Genomic DNA, 15320 nt, shown 5'->3' with positions numbered 1-15320 from the left:
AATAACAAGAGTGCATCGTTCTTAGTCACTTCCGCTGTAAACAATAGTTGCGTCAGACATATCTATCTATCACTTTCATATTTTTCGCCTTTGTAGTTTTACGCAACATGAATGCAAACGACATATTTAAAGGATTATTTGGCTTTCCACGTGAAAGAGATAGGCACTACAGGTAATGTCACTTTATAATTTACTAGACATTATTTGATTACACGTCCTTAAAATTATATTTATAACTCATCAGTCATCAGCAGTGACAGCATGCACAGCCACTGCCCTGGAACTGAGCTAGTGAGCCACTTCGGCACTTGGAACGTCTCAATAAAAAATTACGGTAAATAAACACGAAATGTATGTACTACCAAAGTCTTAATGTTTCTCTACTATCTTATTGGCGATAATCGTAATTTCCTGTGCTCCTCTGTCTCTGACATGACCCCGTACGGCGTACTGTACAGTGTACTGTACACCTCACATGGTACGCTGCTGTGCACAATTTAACACAATGCTGTGCCAAGAACTGCCACAAACAACAAGAATAAAGAGAGTATCTTCTTTTTATTCTTTCTCTTATTTGTTCTCTTCTGTTTATTCATTTTGTTTGTGCACAGCAGCGTGCATGCGGTGTGCTTGTGTGTTGCAGAGGAGCATTTGAACGGCAATTACAGGAAATCGGCAATAATAAGCGAAAGAGAGTAGCGAAACATTTAGACTTTGGTACGGTATGTAAATACAGTTCGTGTTTATTTACCATACTTTTTTTATTGAGACGTTCCAAGTGCTTGTGAATTCTAGAATGACATGCAATGACAGTGCAGATCATGATCTAACTGACAGATATTGTTCTGGCTCAACTTGTTTTCCCCCTCTCTCAATCCACTTTTTGCCATTGGCAGTGGGATCAAGTTTTCCCCAACACTCTCACGATATCTATATATAACGGTAGCAATCTCTGCTTGGGCCTATATCCCTATGGTATCCAAGTTGCTGCTGAGATTTGTCAAATTCAGCATTTTCATTCAGCTCCGACTCAGGTGTTTCTGCAGGTGGTGCAACTTTCCAACTCCCAAATTTGTATTAAAATTCCTGTTAACAGGCCCAATGACTATGTACAAGATTCAGTTAAATTTGATTAAAGAAATGAGATAATTTGATCAGTGCCACATAGAAATGATAACATATGTAGCACTGGCAAACATTGGATTGCATACGCCATATCTCAATGTAGAACAGTCTCACGATGTTTCACACAGGAGGGCAATTGTGAAGAGGAAGGCATTTACAGAATGAACTCGAAATTTTGCTGGGTTGATCAGTGATTGTTTTGCCATTTTTCTAACGTATGCATGGTGATTGTATTTTTATCACAGGACAAGTGATGATGATATTTTTGGTGATGAAGATGAGTTTGATTTGACTGGGGATATCATGGATGGCTTAGGTGACTTCAACCAGCCGTTTGGCTTCCATGAAAACGAGCAGGAATTTGGACCCCACAGTCACATGCACTTTTTTACAGAAGCACAAGAAATGTTTCGCCACTTTGAGGACATATTTAGGAACCTGGGTCTTGCAGAATTTCCACCCATACGACATGGTAGGGCCATGATAATTGTATCACTTTGTAAGTGACCTGGCAAAACAGAAAAATTTGATGAACCAAATTACTGCAAGCAGTGCAAATGTTAAACTTTTAACAAAGGAATGTGTGGTGTGTATTTTGATTGTTTTACACAGTAGTTAAGTAATCAATGCATTACTCAATGTGCCAGTTCTGTTTGCATTGTGTATGTTGTAAAGTGCATATTTAAAGTTAAACATTTTTTTAGAGGTTCCTTCCTTCCACCCACCTGTATGGGCTATCCCAGGAAGTGATGGCAGTGAGGGCCAAGCCCCAAGGGATAGCATGCTGAAAGTGCCGGATGGACCTAGCCATGAAACTGTCCGAGTTATGCCATTCGCTGTATGTTTCCATTTTAGTATTGTCATTTTACATGATTGGATAGTGGGTGAGGTTTTGTAATTTATTTAAAACACTGTGTTTGCAGGCACTATTATTTCAGTTCAGTGAATGTAAGACTAATGTCTGCTATGATAAATGTCGGCACAGTGTTAATGGAAGAAATTGCTATATTTATTTATCAAACAAATATTCAAAGCCAATTCTAGTTTAATAGAAAATTTTCTCATTGTTTAAATATAGTGTTGCAGTCATACGTCTCATAACAGTGTGATGGTCACTTTTTCTGACTACTTAACTATTAAGAGGCTTATTACATTATGTCTTTGGAAATATAATCAAACTTGTCTTAAAAGCTACCTCTATGAACTGGTCGCTCGACCATGAGGGCCATGTCTGTCATTTCCCTTGAGTAGCTGGTGTAAGCATGTTGTACTGCAATTTGCTTCCATATGTGGCCTTGCGCCCCCAATCTTCTATACATTACTGCATGTTTTAATATCTCTCTGTGTAACCTATACCTGTATACTATTATTTAGAAATACTTTTATCAATATACTGTATACGCTGTATATTTCGCGGTGGTTTAATTTTCGCGAATTTCGCGAAACGCGTCCCCGACCGCGAAAATAACAACAATTTATATCGAATAATACCAAATAATTCATAATTCGCTGACCGCGAAATTAACCACTCGCGAAAATATCTGTATGCGAAAAATATGGCGTATACAGTAGTTTGTTGAACATCTGTGATATGTCTCTTGTTGCAGCATAACTTTCATTGCATTACTGATCCTTGCTTCGACGCTGGAATAGACTCATCGTAAAATTCCCATAGACTTAGATTTGCTAAGATGTGTAGGGATATAATGGTTAGGCCTAAAAAAAGACGTTTGTTTTCACTAACCCGGCCGAGTCTATTTTAAACCCCCGTGTCGAAACTTTATTGTAATCAAGGACAAAAAAAATAAATTTAAATATAAAAATCCCAACGTGATATCGATCGGTGAATGCATTGATTTGACTTTGTCATTATATGGGCTGTTATAAGTATAAAACAAGTATTGTTAGAATACAAAAAAAATATTTTGATAAAAAAGTTTTGCCTGCCTACATTTTCCAATTTTTTTCAGCTCGTTAGGGGAAACAAACAACTTTTTTTCTTAGGCCTTATGTACTCACTGCGATAAGGTGCCTCCTCGAGTAAGCATCTCTTCCTGTACGAATTACTGCCTGATAGACATTCTCTGCCCTGTAGTTATATGATATATATGATATGTATGAAAAGCAGTTCGAAGTTCAAAACATACAACTAAATTGCATTCCGTGCTTCTCATTCTATAGATATAGATAGTATGTGCTTTGGCTTGACATGTTGTATAAAAAGGAAAGCTTTGATTCAACAGAGGCGATAAGGCAGCATGACACACCAAACAAATGTCATTGTTTTGTATCAACAGTAGGCCCCCTATTTGTTTTGAAATGCTAATTTCAGTAAATATTTTTTCCAGTTTAGTGACAAGTGGGGCAGCTTACCAGGCCCTACGAAACCACAGTTGAAAATTGATACAGGTCAGTCTTGTTGTAAATACAGCGTTGAAAATGTAGACTATTGCTATATGCTATATTAGGGACTATTGACCTGTGATTAGTTGATACTCTACTTTATGTATACTATTTTATGTAAAATTGTGGACATTTTAATGTTTGTAGTTGAGTGATTGTATGTCACCCTTAATAGGGTAATTATAGTTCTATGACTCACAGATGGCGCTTTCCAGATATCGATGACAAGGTGTCTGAGGGCAACCTTGACAGCATCTTAAAGAGTTCTGGCACGGTGAAATCTCCCTCTTGCAGCCAACCGCGGCAGAATCAATACTTCCGCAGTGTAAAGATCATCAGGAAACGTGGACCGGATGGAGTAAGACAGTGGAAATAATTCTGTTGTGTTTTGAATATTATCTGAACGATTTACACTAAGCTCCATGGTGGGTTTGTGGCTCTGTGTAACCTTACCCTGTCTTTGCTAGTAAATGGAGTAAATCTGGGAACGTGTATACAACCATATTCCTGTACATGGTTTGTACTAGACTCCATAGATGGAATGTGTTTATCTAGAAGTGGCATATCTGCAATTATTATTTCTTTTATCTGGAAACTGCTTCACAAGTAATTAACATATTAATTTTGCACCGCTTACTGTAGAGGATTGAAGAGACAAGAACAGTACGGGATGGAGAGGGCAATGAAGAGACTGTCACCACACAGACACTAGGCGATGGGTCCTGCAGTGTTACTACCCATGAAGACAAGAAAGGAGATTCAGATACCAGAGGTGATGTACCCAATATAAAACCAGGTTCTTTACAATACAATAGTTGCGCGTTATCCTCAATGATTTTTATTGCTATGCTAGAAAAAGATTTGTTGCTCAACTAACAAACACGTTTTTTCTTTACAGATCGTCTCTCAGAGTTTGGCGAAGCATGGATGCATCCTCAGGTAGCACCGGAAATCCCACAAAGAATTCCAATATGGAGGCCTGAATATCTACCAAAGATGGAACCCCTGATGCCCAGTGCTCCCTTAAAGGACCAAGAGGCAGACACACTGTATTCGAAATTCTTTGGTCCAAAGCCACCTCTGCAGGAAAACCATTGGAGCTCAAGTGAAAATTCAAATCAATCTTTCCTGAAGAGGTTATTAAGGTGGTAATGGTAGAATATCAACAGCCACTCGCTATAACTATACCTGTATACAATACAGAAAATGGGAGTTTTGCTGCTCTGGCACAAAGTCAATAGGCAGTGTGACTCTTTAACACATTGTTCAGCGCCTTGCTTTTCTTTCAACATGCCTTCATATACTAAACTTAGAACGTGCCGACTTAAAACTACTAATGCCCAATGGCTTTTGAAAACCAACAATTACAAAATGTGGTCAGTTCATCAGATATACAAGATATAAAAACCTCTGATAGCTGAATTTATTAATGAAAAGCCTTTTTATTTTTCCCATTGTAATAGGCAGATGTAAAAAATTTGGCATGGTAAGCTTAGACATTTGTTTAATTGTACAAAGTAAATATCCTCTTATAAACAAAGAAGACAGCTGAGCAATAGCCAAGCATAATGACTGGCAAATTGAATATCCTGTTTTAGTTAAACATGTAACAATATACATTTAGTATGAACAGAGTTTTCTCCACAAATTGATGTTACTAAAAGATGTGGATAATTGTCATAGCAACAAAATCTTGTGGAGGGGGGGGGTAATCACAATTATTACCATTGTCACGAGCATGCAAACTGTATGCTGAAGAGAAGTACTCAAGTTGTCATTATACACTTTTATAAAGGTATTTAAATGATAAAAATCTTGTTTTGTATACTTGTAGTTGGTCATGAGTATGCAGTTGTGGAAATTAACAATTGTGAATGGCTTATTAATATGTTTGTTATGAAAATTATGGATTAAAATATTGTTGTTTTAAAGTACATTTTAAAGGCATCTAATTTTATGCATTTATTTAAAAATCTAAGCTTTCTAGATTTCTCTGGTCCTGGTATATTACATTTAATAGCAGACAACAAAGAAGTAAATTATATTTACATTATCTCTACAGTAAACATGCTAATATAGCATTAATTCACACCATTTTAAAATAAGTACAGCAATGGAGCAAGAGCAGTGCTGCAACAACAGTAACAGCAGCAACAGTAAATTGCCCTGCATTTGTTCACCTGTTTGTTCCTTCCAGGTAACCTCTTTCACTTCATTGACGATTATAGGCCACCAATGCTCTTAATTTTAGATCGCCCTTCGGTTGACCTTGGGTTCACCTGAGCACTGAAGTCAAGCATATGAATCTTATGAAACTGTACAAACGTCTGAGTGAAAATGCTCAATCCAGATATCTTACACAATAAGACTAGCTCTTTTGCATGTGGAAAATATACTGAAGTCTTTTACCTTCCTAGCTGCCCACCAGAGCCTGTGAAAAATTTATTGAAGTCAATTCTCATGAGAAACTGTGCTAGATGTGGGCTGGACTGATGGTTTCGTACACGTGACAAGATCTTAAACAATAGAGATGTTTGCCTTCCAAATGCCTGAAATTGGAGAAAAACAATGAATAAACTATGATGTAATCACCACTAGAGTAGAACTGTAAGCATAATGCATACACTAACTAAAGCATGATTTGTTTTGTTAGATATTGCATAACTACAATTTTTTCATGGTCACACGTGTGAGTTGTAATCAATCACTCATAACGTTATAATATATTTGCTTAGCAAAATATAACATTAAATTTTACTATAATAATTCTCATCACTAAACTAATGACCTATAACCACTGTTAGGTTAGATTTTGTACTAATCCCCTATAATGCTCTGAGATATTTGCTAAACAGAATATCACAACTCATTTTCAAAACTAAATCTCAGCTGAAAATGTGACATTTAACCAGTTGAGTATATGCACTGATTTTTCTAACATGTACATCTAGAAACATATAAGATCTGTTTCTTACCTGTGAGATGTTGTTCAGCTGGTCATGCTCTCTCTGTGTTGGTGGGACAGCACTGCTCATAGTCAGAGTACAGAATGATTGGCAGAGATTCAATATTTCACCAATACAGTAGGACACCTACAGAACAGAATCATAACCAATATAACGCACATAGAGAGGACGAGCCATGTACATACATAAAGCATGTTTAGTTTGATAAAAGTTATGTGCCGATAGCGTTTCTCATTTTTGTTTGACTTGTTAAACAAAGAAACAATCGTAACGCCAGGAATGAAGTTATAATTAGATCATTGAAAGTTGACCACATACTGGCTTTAGTAGCAGAAAGCACTGTGCTTGAATACTGGTGAGAAATGAGTCATGAGCGAGTCGGATGGCTTCAAAGTCTTTCGTCGACTGAATCTTGCTAACGAGTGTTGCAAACTGTGTTTCTAAAACATCAACCTTGAGGGTAAAAGCAAATAGGAAGATCACTACATTAGTCACGAATAACAATGAGAACACATTTCATAACCACGTTTACTTTTCAGTAGGAATTTAATGTAAAAGAATTATGGAGAATGAAGACATACTTAACCTGAATAACATCAATCTCACCATCAAATAATACTGAAGATTGTTCACCAGAAAAGACATGTGGTTGTGCATCTGCCATGATGCGGTTGCTAGGATACCAGGACACTTATGATGCTTCTGTTGCTTCTGCATCGCCCAGCAGCTATTCAGGCTGATGTGGGCTCTCTGCACCGACATCAGGTACTTAAATACCTTGTTGTATCTGCAGTGTTAACGAGAACCAGTAACCACTATCTAGGCTTAAGTGATGTCTGTTTGTGAATTAGTTACTAACTTCTCATTCATTAGAAATTCATCCAAGATAAAATATTATCTTCACTATACGAGTAGGCAAACATAAATTTTTAATGGCAAGCTTCATTCCTTAAGGAGAAACTTACTTGTCTAGCACAGGTTTGCTAAACAATATGTGTAGAGGCCAATCTACTGTATAGACAAGGCCCAGCCTGCTCCACCCAGTCTCAGTTCCACCTGCATCGTCCTGGCCTAAGCAGTGAAAAACAATAATGAACAGCAATATATTGAACCTTAATGTATTGGCACCCCCAACATGCAATAACAACTGCCACTACAGGTGCTGCCATCAGGCACGTGAGGACCAAGACGTGTATTGTCACCTTGTAACCCTTGCCATTTTGGATAAACACTGACTGGTGACCATTTTCATGCATTGCACAAGGTGCCGTCAACTGCTAGTCCATAATATTATTGCGCTTCTTACGCTTATCTGCTTACGCTTGTTATCAGGTGCAGGCACTGTGAGATAGAAGGCATCTAGGAAGGAGTCATCGCCCATGACGATGTTCCGTGCTACCTGCTGGAACACCATGTTCACATCTGCCAACAAATGGCCAATCATATAAATATTCATCTGTTGCTAGCCTGGGCCCTTTAAGGGTTAGAAAACAGGGGTCCATCACCAGAAACATAAATAGTTATGCCTACGACTCTAGAAAATATCACAACTTTTTCATGACAACTTTGAATCATGATGTCACCACTTTTTGTTTCTAACAATGGGGCCTAAGCAAAATATAAATGCATCAATACTGTGTATACCAGTTTCACTCTCGAAATATGAGCTTCCATTAGTAATCAGTCAACATCAAGTAGGTACCAGCACCATACAATGTAGAATATCTGTATATAAATTGCATACAAGAATCAACTGTTTCCTAATTTAGAATGATTTTTTAAAACATCACATAATAACAAACATTTGCAGGTATACGTGTTCGAACTGTCCTAGTCAACTTGATGAGCAAACTGCCACAGACAGGATAGAGATGCGCTCGATCCCACCCGTACAAGATCCTCTCACTTCACTAATATTAATAAGTCAGTTTTGTATTTCCAATGTACATGCTCAGTAACCCCAGTTTGTGGCTGGACCATATAGCAGACGGCTACTGACCAAAAGCGTGTCACCGTGTAATAACGTAGCCAGCTGGCTACTTACTTCGGAAAAGCTCACGTTTCTAACTTTCCCAAAATGGTCACATGGACACCGTGTTAGTGTTTGACGTATAAGCGGTTTGAATAATAGACTGGAATGGCGGAGACTTAACTACCAAGCAGCTCGAACGACAAGCACCACCACGCTGAAGCAGCGAACTTGGTCGCCGAAAAGTCCGACAATGCTTCAACGCGTTTTGAGCTTGCGTCGTCGGCTCGCGGCGCGTACCGTGTTCGGTCGTGTGGCTAGGTGGCGCCCGCAGCAGGTTGTCGGCGGTGTCGATGAACGCGTGGAACAGCTCGCCTCGACCCATCAGGTACATGTTCTTCACCAGCTGGATGTGCGTGAGCAGGTCGGCCTCCTCCACGACGAGCTTCCACAGCCGCTGCCGAGAGAGACACACACACAGTCACACAGCGCGTCCATCACAGGGGAAAAATAACTTTTTTTTCACAGGAGCTCTTTTTCAAGTCCAGTGTCTGTGGAACAAATAGCTCTCGTCAAAAACTTTGAGCATCACGAGAGCGATTTCGGAGGTTTGAAGAGTGAATCGCCCATCGCTCCCATGTATTTTTTACCCTGGTCCATCACACAGTCTACAGCTCACTAAAGTGACGTACAGCTCGAGTTTCCTGTGGGCGGTGAGGAATCGTACGAATCTTCCTGCTTGCGTTTACTGGGGGAATGTACGCGTATTACTGCTTGTTTTCTGGGGGGAGGGGGTTGTATGCGTATTACTGCTTACGTTTTCTGGGGGGGAAGGGTTTGTAAGTGTATTACTGCTTACGCTGTCTGTGTTTCTACGTTATTACTGCTTGCGGAGGATTGTACAAGTATTACTTTACTAGCTGGGAAGGACATGCAAAATGACTGTAAACTTATCAGGTTGCAGGTAGTGACACAAAATTTAAGACACTTTAGAATTATGATATCATGACTATTTATGATATTTTTCTATCAACAAGCCACAGGCTTTAAAAAAACACAGGATTTACTTTGCATAGTACACGCTTACCAGCAAGCCGTTCTACTTTAAAACATGCATGGTTATCGCATGCAAGGCAAAAACCTTAGAGAATCAAGTCTACCATCACATGAATAAGACTCAAGCCAGAACAAAGAAAGAAAATGGCGAGAACAGAGCCCTAGATGATGTCAGCAGCAGACGCGAGAGACAGTGAAGCGAGCAAGCAGCGCGCAAGAGTCCGATCTATGATCAGCCACAAAGTAGCTGCCACATAGCTCTACGCTCATACTATGGAATCGTATTACCAGTGATACTTACACAGCAAGACACAGCACCGCAGCAGGAAAACCCAGGTGATAAAGAGTTGAGTATATAGAGGCACACACAGAGAATGTAGTGTTTCTAGTCGAGATTTCAAGTTATATAAGACTGCAGCCGACACCGCTAATGCGTGTGCGTGTATAATTCACGAACCACTACGATACATTAGTGAGAGGTGCAATTCCACCACATCAAAAGCAGACAACCAGATGGTATAACACACCACACCTACTTAACACAAAGGACCACCCACCCACGCGGGAGATGACACGTCAAGACGTGGGTAAATACAGACATGAAAGAGAAACGTTTCATCATATTGAACCCAGGCATCGTTACAGTGGGATTTCACTGAATTCTCAATGTAGGATGGGCCGACTACATTTGTCAATAGAGCAGACATCTGCTCCGACACCTGCCTGACGCCCACACCTAGATGTTGGCTACAGGGACGAGGCAGAGCAACTTGTATAGCAATACCTCTGCGATGCATGCTCTGATTTTCCCAATGACAGCCTCAAAGTCAGCGAGTGAGAACTCCGGCTGTTGCTGAAGCTGCAGCAGCTGTTGAGCAAAACTGTCTTCCTGACTGCGGAAGACGGTCAGCAGACCACCTGTAAAGTAGTGAGATACACGCTGAAACACCCACCGTTTCTCCTGAACACAAGCATAGCAGTCAAGTAAAGCGATGGAAGCAGCAGTGGTTGTCCCTTCATAAACGAAATATCTCTCAATGCAAATTTTGACTTTCTTTTCATGCTAAGAAGGGTTATAACACACATGATATAAAAAAAACATATCACTATCAGGCTTATAAAGTAGTAACATTAAAAAACCATTAGTACATGGCTATGGGATATTTCCACACAAAGAACACAAAACACATTATTAGGATGACATGCTATTCAAGCAATACACACCAGATAACTAGGAACACACGTCAGTACGAACCTCTGTCTGTCTGTCATAAACTGTCTGTCTGTCTGTTATAATGCATTAACCTTTAATGGGGACACACCCTTGTCAATATCGCATCTTCATTTGGCATCTTCTTGGATCAACAAAAAATGCAAACCTACATCCCGACTGGGATCACACGCAGAGAGGGCGCCACTTACAAACCTGTCTCTCGCCTCGGCGAGTGCCGCTCTGGGATCACACAATGAGGAGACGGAGGCACCACAACCACAAACCTACGTCTGTCTGCGTGCGTGGCCTCATCTCGCGGATTCGCACAGGAAGAGGGCGGCCAGACGCAAACAGCTACGTCTGTCCTCGTGCGTGCCCTCTCCGCGGATGCGCACATGGAAGAGGCGCCACTGTACAAACCTACGTCTGGCTCGCTCCGTGACGTGCCCGCTCTGGGATCGCACTAAGGAAGAGGGCGGCACACGCAAACCTACGTTCTGTCCGGCTCGTGCGTGCCAGCCGACGTGGGATCACACGCGAGAGGGCGCCGACTTATAAACCTGTCTCTCTCGCGAGTGCCGCTCTGGGATGCAACACAGGGAAGAGCGCTAGCATTCGCAAACCTATCGTCTGTCCTCGTGCGTGCCCTCTCTCGGCGATCGCAGCCAGGATTAGAAGGCGCCACTTACACACCTACTCTCTCCTTGTGCGTGCTCCGCTCTGGGATCACCACGGAGAGAATGGGCCAGGTCACTGCATATACCTACGTCTGTCCTTCGGTTTGCGTGCCACCGATTCTGGGATGGCACACGTGGCAGAGGCGCAACTTAGCACACCTACGTCTCTCTTCTCGTGCGTGCTGTGCCTTGCTCTGGGGATCGTCATGGCGATGAACGCCAGCGCGCAACGCTACGTTCTCCCCTGTATGTGGAATTCTCACGGCTCGTCACCGTCAAACATTGTGCACGGCGAGTCGTTCGCCGATTGAAGCAGGATCTTCTCGGGCGACGCGCAGCGGCATGTAGGCAGGCAGCATCTCTGTGGTCGCAGGACGAGTAGTGGCCCCGCGGGAGACACCGTAGCTTGTCTGTCCGGCGTCTGAGTCCTTCCGAAGCCTCCCGCCTGCATGCCTAGGTGTTAAAAAATAAATGGAGCGATGAGGATGAGCTGTCTCTAAACCTCCGAGAATCGGCTCCGGTAATAATTTTTGCTGAGAGCTTTATTTTTGCTCACAGTACTTTGAAAGAGGCTCGCTCGTGAAGCAAAAAGTAATTTTTTCCTCTTGCTGCACGGTATATCAATAATAATTGTGGTGCCTATCTGGGGTATGCCGGGCCCTAAATGTGTGGCTAGTGAAGAGATAACATGTTTTCATCTGGGGGGTTGCCGCCTGCTACTAGGCTCTTCTTTCTTGTGCTACGGCGTTTCCACCACAGTCTCTTATCCTCTTTTTTGCTGAAGTTAGTTAATGGCAAGAGATCTCCGCCTGCACGGTAAGTTGTGCCGAGTGTTAGAGGAAGAGAAAAAGGGCTGGATCTGCTCTATAGCACACATCCTGACTGTAGGTTACGTGGTAACAGTAACAGGAAAGTGTTAGAGGAGAAGGAAGAGGGATGGATCTGTGCTGTCTGTGGGGCTACGTGGTAACAGTGACAGAAGGTGTTAGAGGAGGAGGAAGAGGGGATGGATCTGTGCTGTCTGTGGGCTACGTGGTAACAGTGACAGGAAGACAGGGAAGAGTGTTAGAGAGGAAGAAGAGATGGATCTGTGCTGTCTGTGGGCTACGTGGTAACAGTGACAGAAAGGAAGAGTGGGAAGAGTGTTAGACTTGGGGGATGAGAAGGGCTGGATGTGCTCTATAGGACACATCCTTACTGTGGGAAATGTCCTGCCTGAATGATGTATTGAATAATGACTACAGGTAATTAAACCATAGATACTATTTCCAGTTAGTAGAGTGGTATTTTGTAATAGGTGCACTTTGTACACCGCACACTAGGAGAAACGTGCTAAATGTGTTATCAATATTTAACAAGGAATAACAACCCAACAGGCAATACTGGTGGACAAGTATGTGGGTGGAATCATTCTCTGCTAGCACCTGAATGCTGGATGGTGGAGGCTGGTGCTCCTGTATGAAGAACTCTTTTTGCTCATCCATGAGAATACCATGCAATACCCATGCTGTTGTCTGCCGATACAACACACTGTGACACACCTGAAGTATCCTGTAACAGGCATGTAATATAACGCATGTGATAATATCATGGATACGCAGACATTATACCAATATCATATTTATAGAACTGTTTTAAGCTTGTGTGCTGATTTTAACTAATTTTGTATATAATCCCTAAAGTGAAAACTGTGTCTAACTAATATTTACTCACCTCTTAAGGTTTGAACTGACAAGTTCTGACCCACTAATGGATTTTTTGTGGACAATGTCTAGTATACAGCAACCATGCACCTGCAGGCAATTAAATTATATACACTTGAAACTAGAAGTTTAGAACAATCTACAAGTACCTGTATTATTACAATTTACACCTCATTTCCATATTTTAATCAATATTAGCAGCTTCACAAAGAATTAATTTCACTAACATTTGATTATAAAAGCCCATGGTTAATGTCTGGTTTGTAATATTTCACGTTTTATGAATTTATTATGATATATGTAGGAAATTACATTTTATGTTATCAGGAGTGATGTTATCACACATGTAAACTGTTGACATCTGACATTTAATAATTGAGTTTCTCTATGAATCCCTGAGAGATTACAATACCTTTTTAGCACGTATTTCCATAATTACTCCGTGAAGTGCTGGAAATAGTAGGTAGTACTGAAAAAAATCACAATATTTCAAAACATTACAAACCATTGAGAATAAATTTTATTATTAACAGGATGCTAACACGTGACAGGTTATCTCAATTGTGTCATATGCAATGTAAACCACCTTATATTAACATATATAAAATAAATTTTACGTTAATATATCTATAAATTGTCACTTACTATATGAAGCCATTGTTCTACATATACGTCAATTATCACATCGCCAGTTATTTCATGTCTGAAAAAGATCTATGTCCATATATAAAGTTACCAAGAGAAGAAATTCCACACTTTTCAAAATTGCCTTACTTGCTGCAGTGCCTGTTGGACATGTGAGACTGGAAGGTGAGGGTCTGACATGAAGTCTTTCTCTAGTTCCAGCAGCTGGCACCTATACGGTTCTAGCACCTCATCCAGGCCACCACAAAATGCTTGCAGGTACAAACCACGTAGAAATCTTGCATCCTTATCACCTAAAGCAGCGGATATAATATAGGACACAATTGTACAAGAAAATGTACCATCAGATTGAAAACAAATTCCATGAAATGCTTGGTCCTTCAATTACCAGTATTTTGGAACTCACCTGAAGTTTTGTTGACATTAGGTGCAAACTTGTAATTTTCTATAAAATCTTTAAAGCATTTATACCATGCTCCCAGTTGCAACACTCGATCCAACACAGCTACCTCACTGGGGTGTAAGAACGGGAGACCTTTCACCACCTAAAATTGTACATAGATAAATAGTAAACATCAGGTTTAGCGTCGTAAATTAACTTGCAAATGCCACCGCCAGATGGCACTACGCTGTCTATCGGCGTTTCGGGATAGAGTACCTCCATAAAGAGTCCTCTTTATGGAGGTACTCTATTTCGGGCGTATCAGTGCAACATCGTCAGCACTCTTGTAGTTCTGGTACAGGGTAGGCGAAGGAGCAGTGTAGGGAGGCGGGAGGGGGAAGGGAGGGGGAGGGAGAGGGGGAGAAGCTGGTGGAGAAGGAGGGAGGAGAGGAGGGGGAGAAGGGAGCTGGTGGAGGCAGGAGAAAGGAGAAGGGACGAAGCTTGGTGGAGGAAGCAAGGGAAGGAAGGAGAAGGTGGTGGGAAGAGGGGGAGGTAACGCCCTGGTGAGGAGGAGGAGAGGAAAGTGGTTTGAGTAAATGAGGAAAGGGGAGAAGGGAGACAGCTGGTGAGAAGGGGAGAAGCTGGTGGGGAAAGAGGAGGGGAGAAAGCATGGTGGATGAAGGGAGGAAGGCGAGAACGGAGAAGGTGTGGAGAAGGAGGAGGGGAGAAGCTTGATGGAAGAAGGAGAGGGGGAGAAGCTGTGGAGATGAAGAAGGGGAAGAAGGGAGAAGCTGGTGGAGAAGGGCCAGAAGCTGGTGAAGAAAGGGGAAGAAGGGCTGGTGGAGGAGAGGAGGGGAGAAGCTGGTGGACGAAGGAGGAAGGTGGGAGAAGGAGGAGGAGATGGAGGCTGGTGAGGAGGAGGGGGAGAAAGGAGAAGCTCCCCTCCTCCTTCTCCATCACCTGCTCCCTTCCCTTCCTCCTTCTCCACGGCAGCTTCACAGTCGCCCTGCCTGCCACCAGCTTCTTCTCCGCGTCCTCCAGCCACGCTTCTCGCCTTCCTCCTCCACCAGCTCTCCGCGCTCTCCTCTGCCACGCATGCAAGTTCTCCCTTCTCCTCCTCGCTCCACCACGGCTTCTCCCTTCGCTCATTCTCGCACCAGCTTCTCCCTCCGCGGCCCCCC

At 41.9% G+C, this 15320-nt stretch overlaps 2 protein-coding genes across 3 annotated transcripts in view; one reads left to right on the top strand and one right to left on the bottom strand.

The window, feature by feature from the left end:
- The first annotated feature begins 27 nt into the window (after positions 1-27).
- LOC106812220 (HCLS1-associated protein X-1-like) lies at positions 28-5459 on the top strand. 2 transcript variants are annotated; one of them, XM_014816050.1, is made up of 7 exons: positions 28-172; positions 1520-1597; positions 1830-1963; positions 3474-3534; positions 3744-3886; positions 4171-4300; positions 4427-5459. In XM_014816050.1, the coding sequence occupies exons 1-7, from the start codon at positions 112-114 to the stop codon at positions 4678-4680; spliced, it is 861 nt and encodes a 286-aa protein (XP_014671536.1). In that variant the 5' UTR covers positions 28-111; the 3' UTR covers positions 4681-5459. The 2 variants fall into 2 exon arrangements, with proteins under 2 accessions (XP_014671536.1, XP_014671535.1); XM_014816049.1 differs by having other exon boundaries at positions 1371-1597.
- LOC106812215 (gamma-tubulin complex component 4-like) overlaps positions 4951-15320 on the bottom strand; it is an 11715-nt gene continuing 1345 nt past the window's right edge. Inside the window, exons 2-16 of the mRNA XM_014816044.1 lie at positions 14164-14302; positions 13887-14050; positions 13525-13581; positions 13123-13202; positions 12834-12960; positions 11683-11854; positions 10304-10437; positions 8764-8920; positions 7815-7916; positions 7460-7565; positions 7101-7281; positions 6813-6947; positions 6504-6620; positions 5938-6077; positions 4951-5814 (exon numbers count right to left, since the gene is read on the bottom strand). Of these exons, the coding sequence (XP_014671530.1) occupies positions 5751-5814; positions 5938-6077; positions 6504-6620; positions 6813-6947; positions 7101-7281; positions 7460-7565; positions 7815-7916; positions 8764-8920; positions 10304-10437; positions 11683-11854; positions 12834-12960; positions 13123-13202; positions 13525-13581; positions 13887-14050; positions 14164-14302 (1875 nt within the window). The 3' untranslated portion in view covers positions 4951-5750. The remainder of the gene's footprint in view (positions 5815-5937; positions 6078-6503; positions 6621-6812; positions 6948-7100; positions 7282-7459; positions 7566-7814; positions 7917-8763; positions 8921-10303; positions 10438-11682; positions 11855-12833; positions 12961-13122; positions 13203-13524; positions 13582-13886; positions 14051-14163; positions 14303-15320) is intronic.

The sequence above is a fragment of the Priapulus caudatus genome, unplaced genomic scaffold, assembly GCF_000485595.1.
Source record: "Priapulus caudatus unplaced genomic scaffold, Priapulus_caudatus-5.0.1 Scaffold621, whole genome shotgun sequence".
NCBI lineage: Eukaryota > Metazoa > Priapulida > Priapulimorpha > Priapulimorphida > Priapulidae > Priapulus > Priapulus caudatus.
This window is presented reverse-complemented; position numbering and strand designations above follow the sequence as displayed.

Excerpts from the sequence above, each read along its gene's own strand:
- LOC106812220 (XM_014816049.1), top strand. The coding sequence starts at position 108 with ATGAATGCAAACGACATATTTAAAGGATTATTTGGCTTTCCACGTGAA. Across the intron at positions 3,535-3,743 it reads ACAGTTGAAAATTGATACAG|ATATCGATGACAAGGTGTCT; the intron begins GTCAGTCTTGTT and ends GGCGCTTTCCAG. Across the intron at positions 3,887-4,170 it reads GGAAACGTGGACCGGATGGA|AGGATTGAAGAGACAAGAAC; the intron begins GTAAGACAGTGG and ends CGCTTACTGTAG.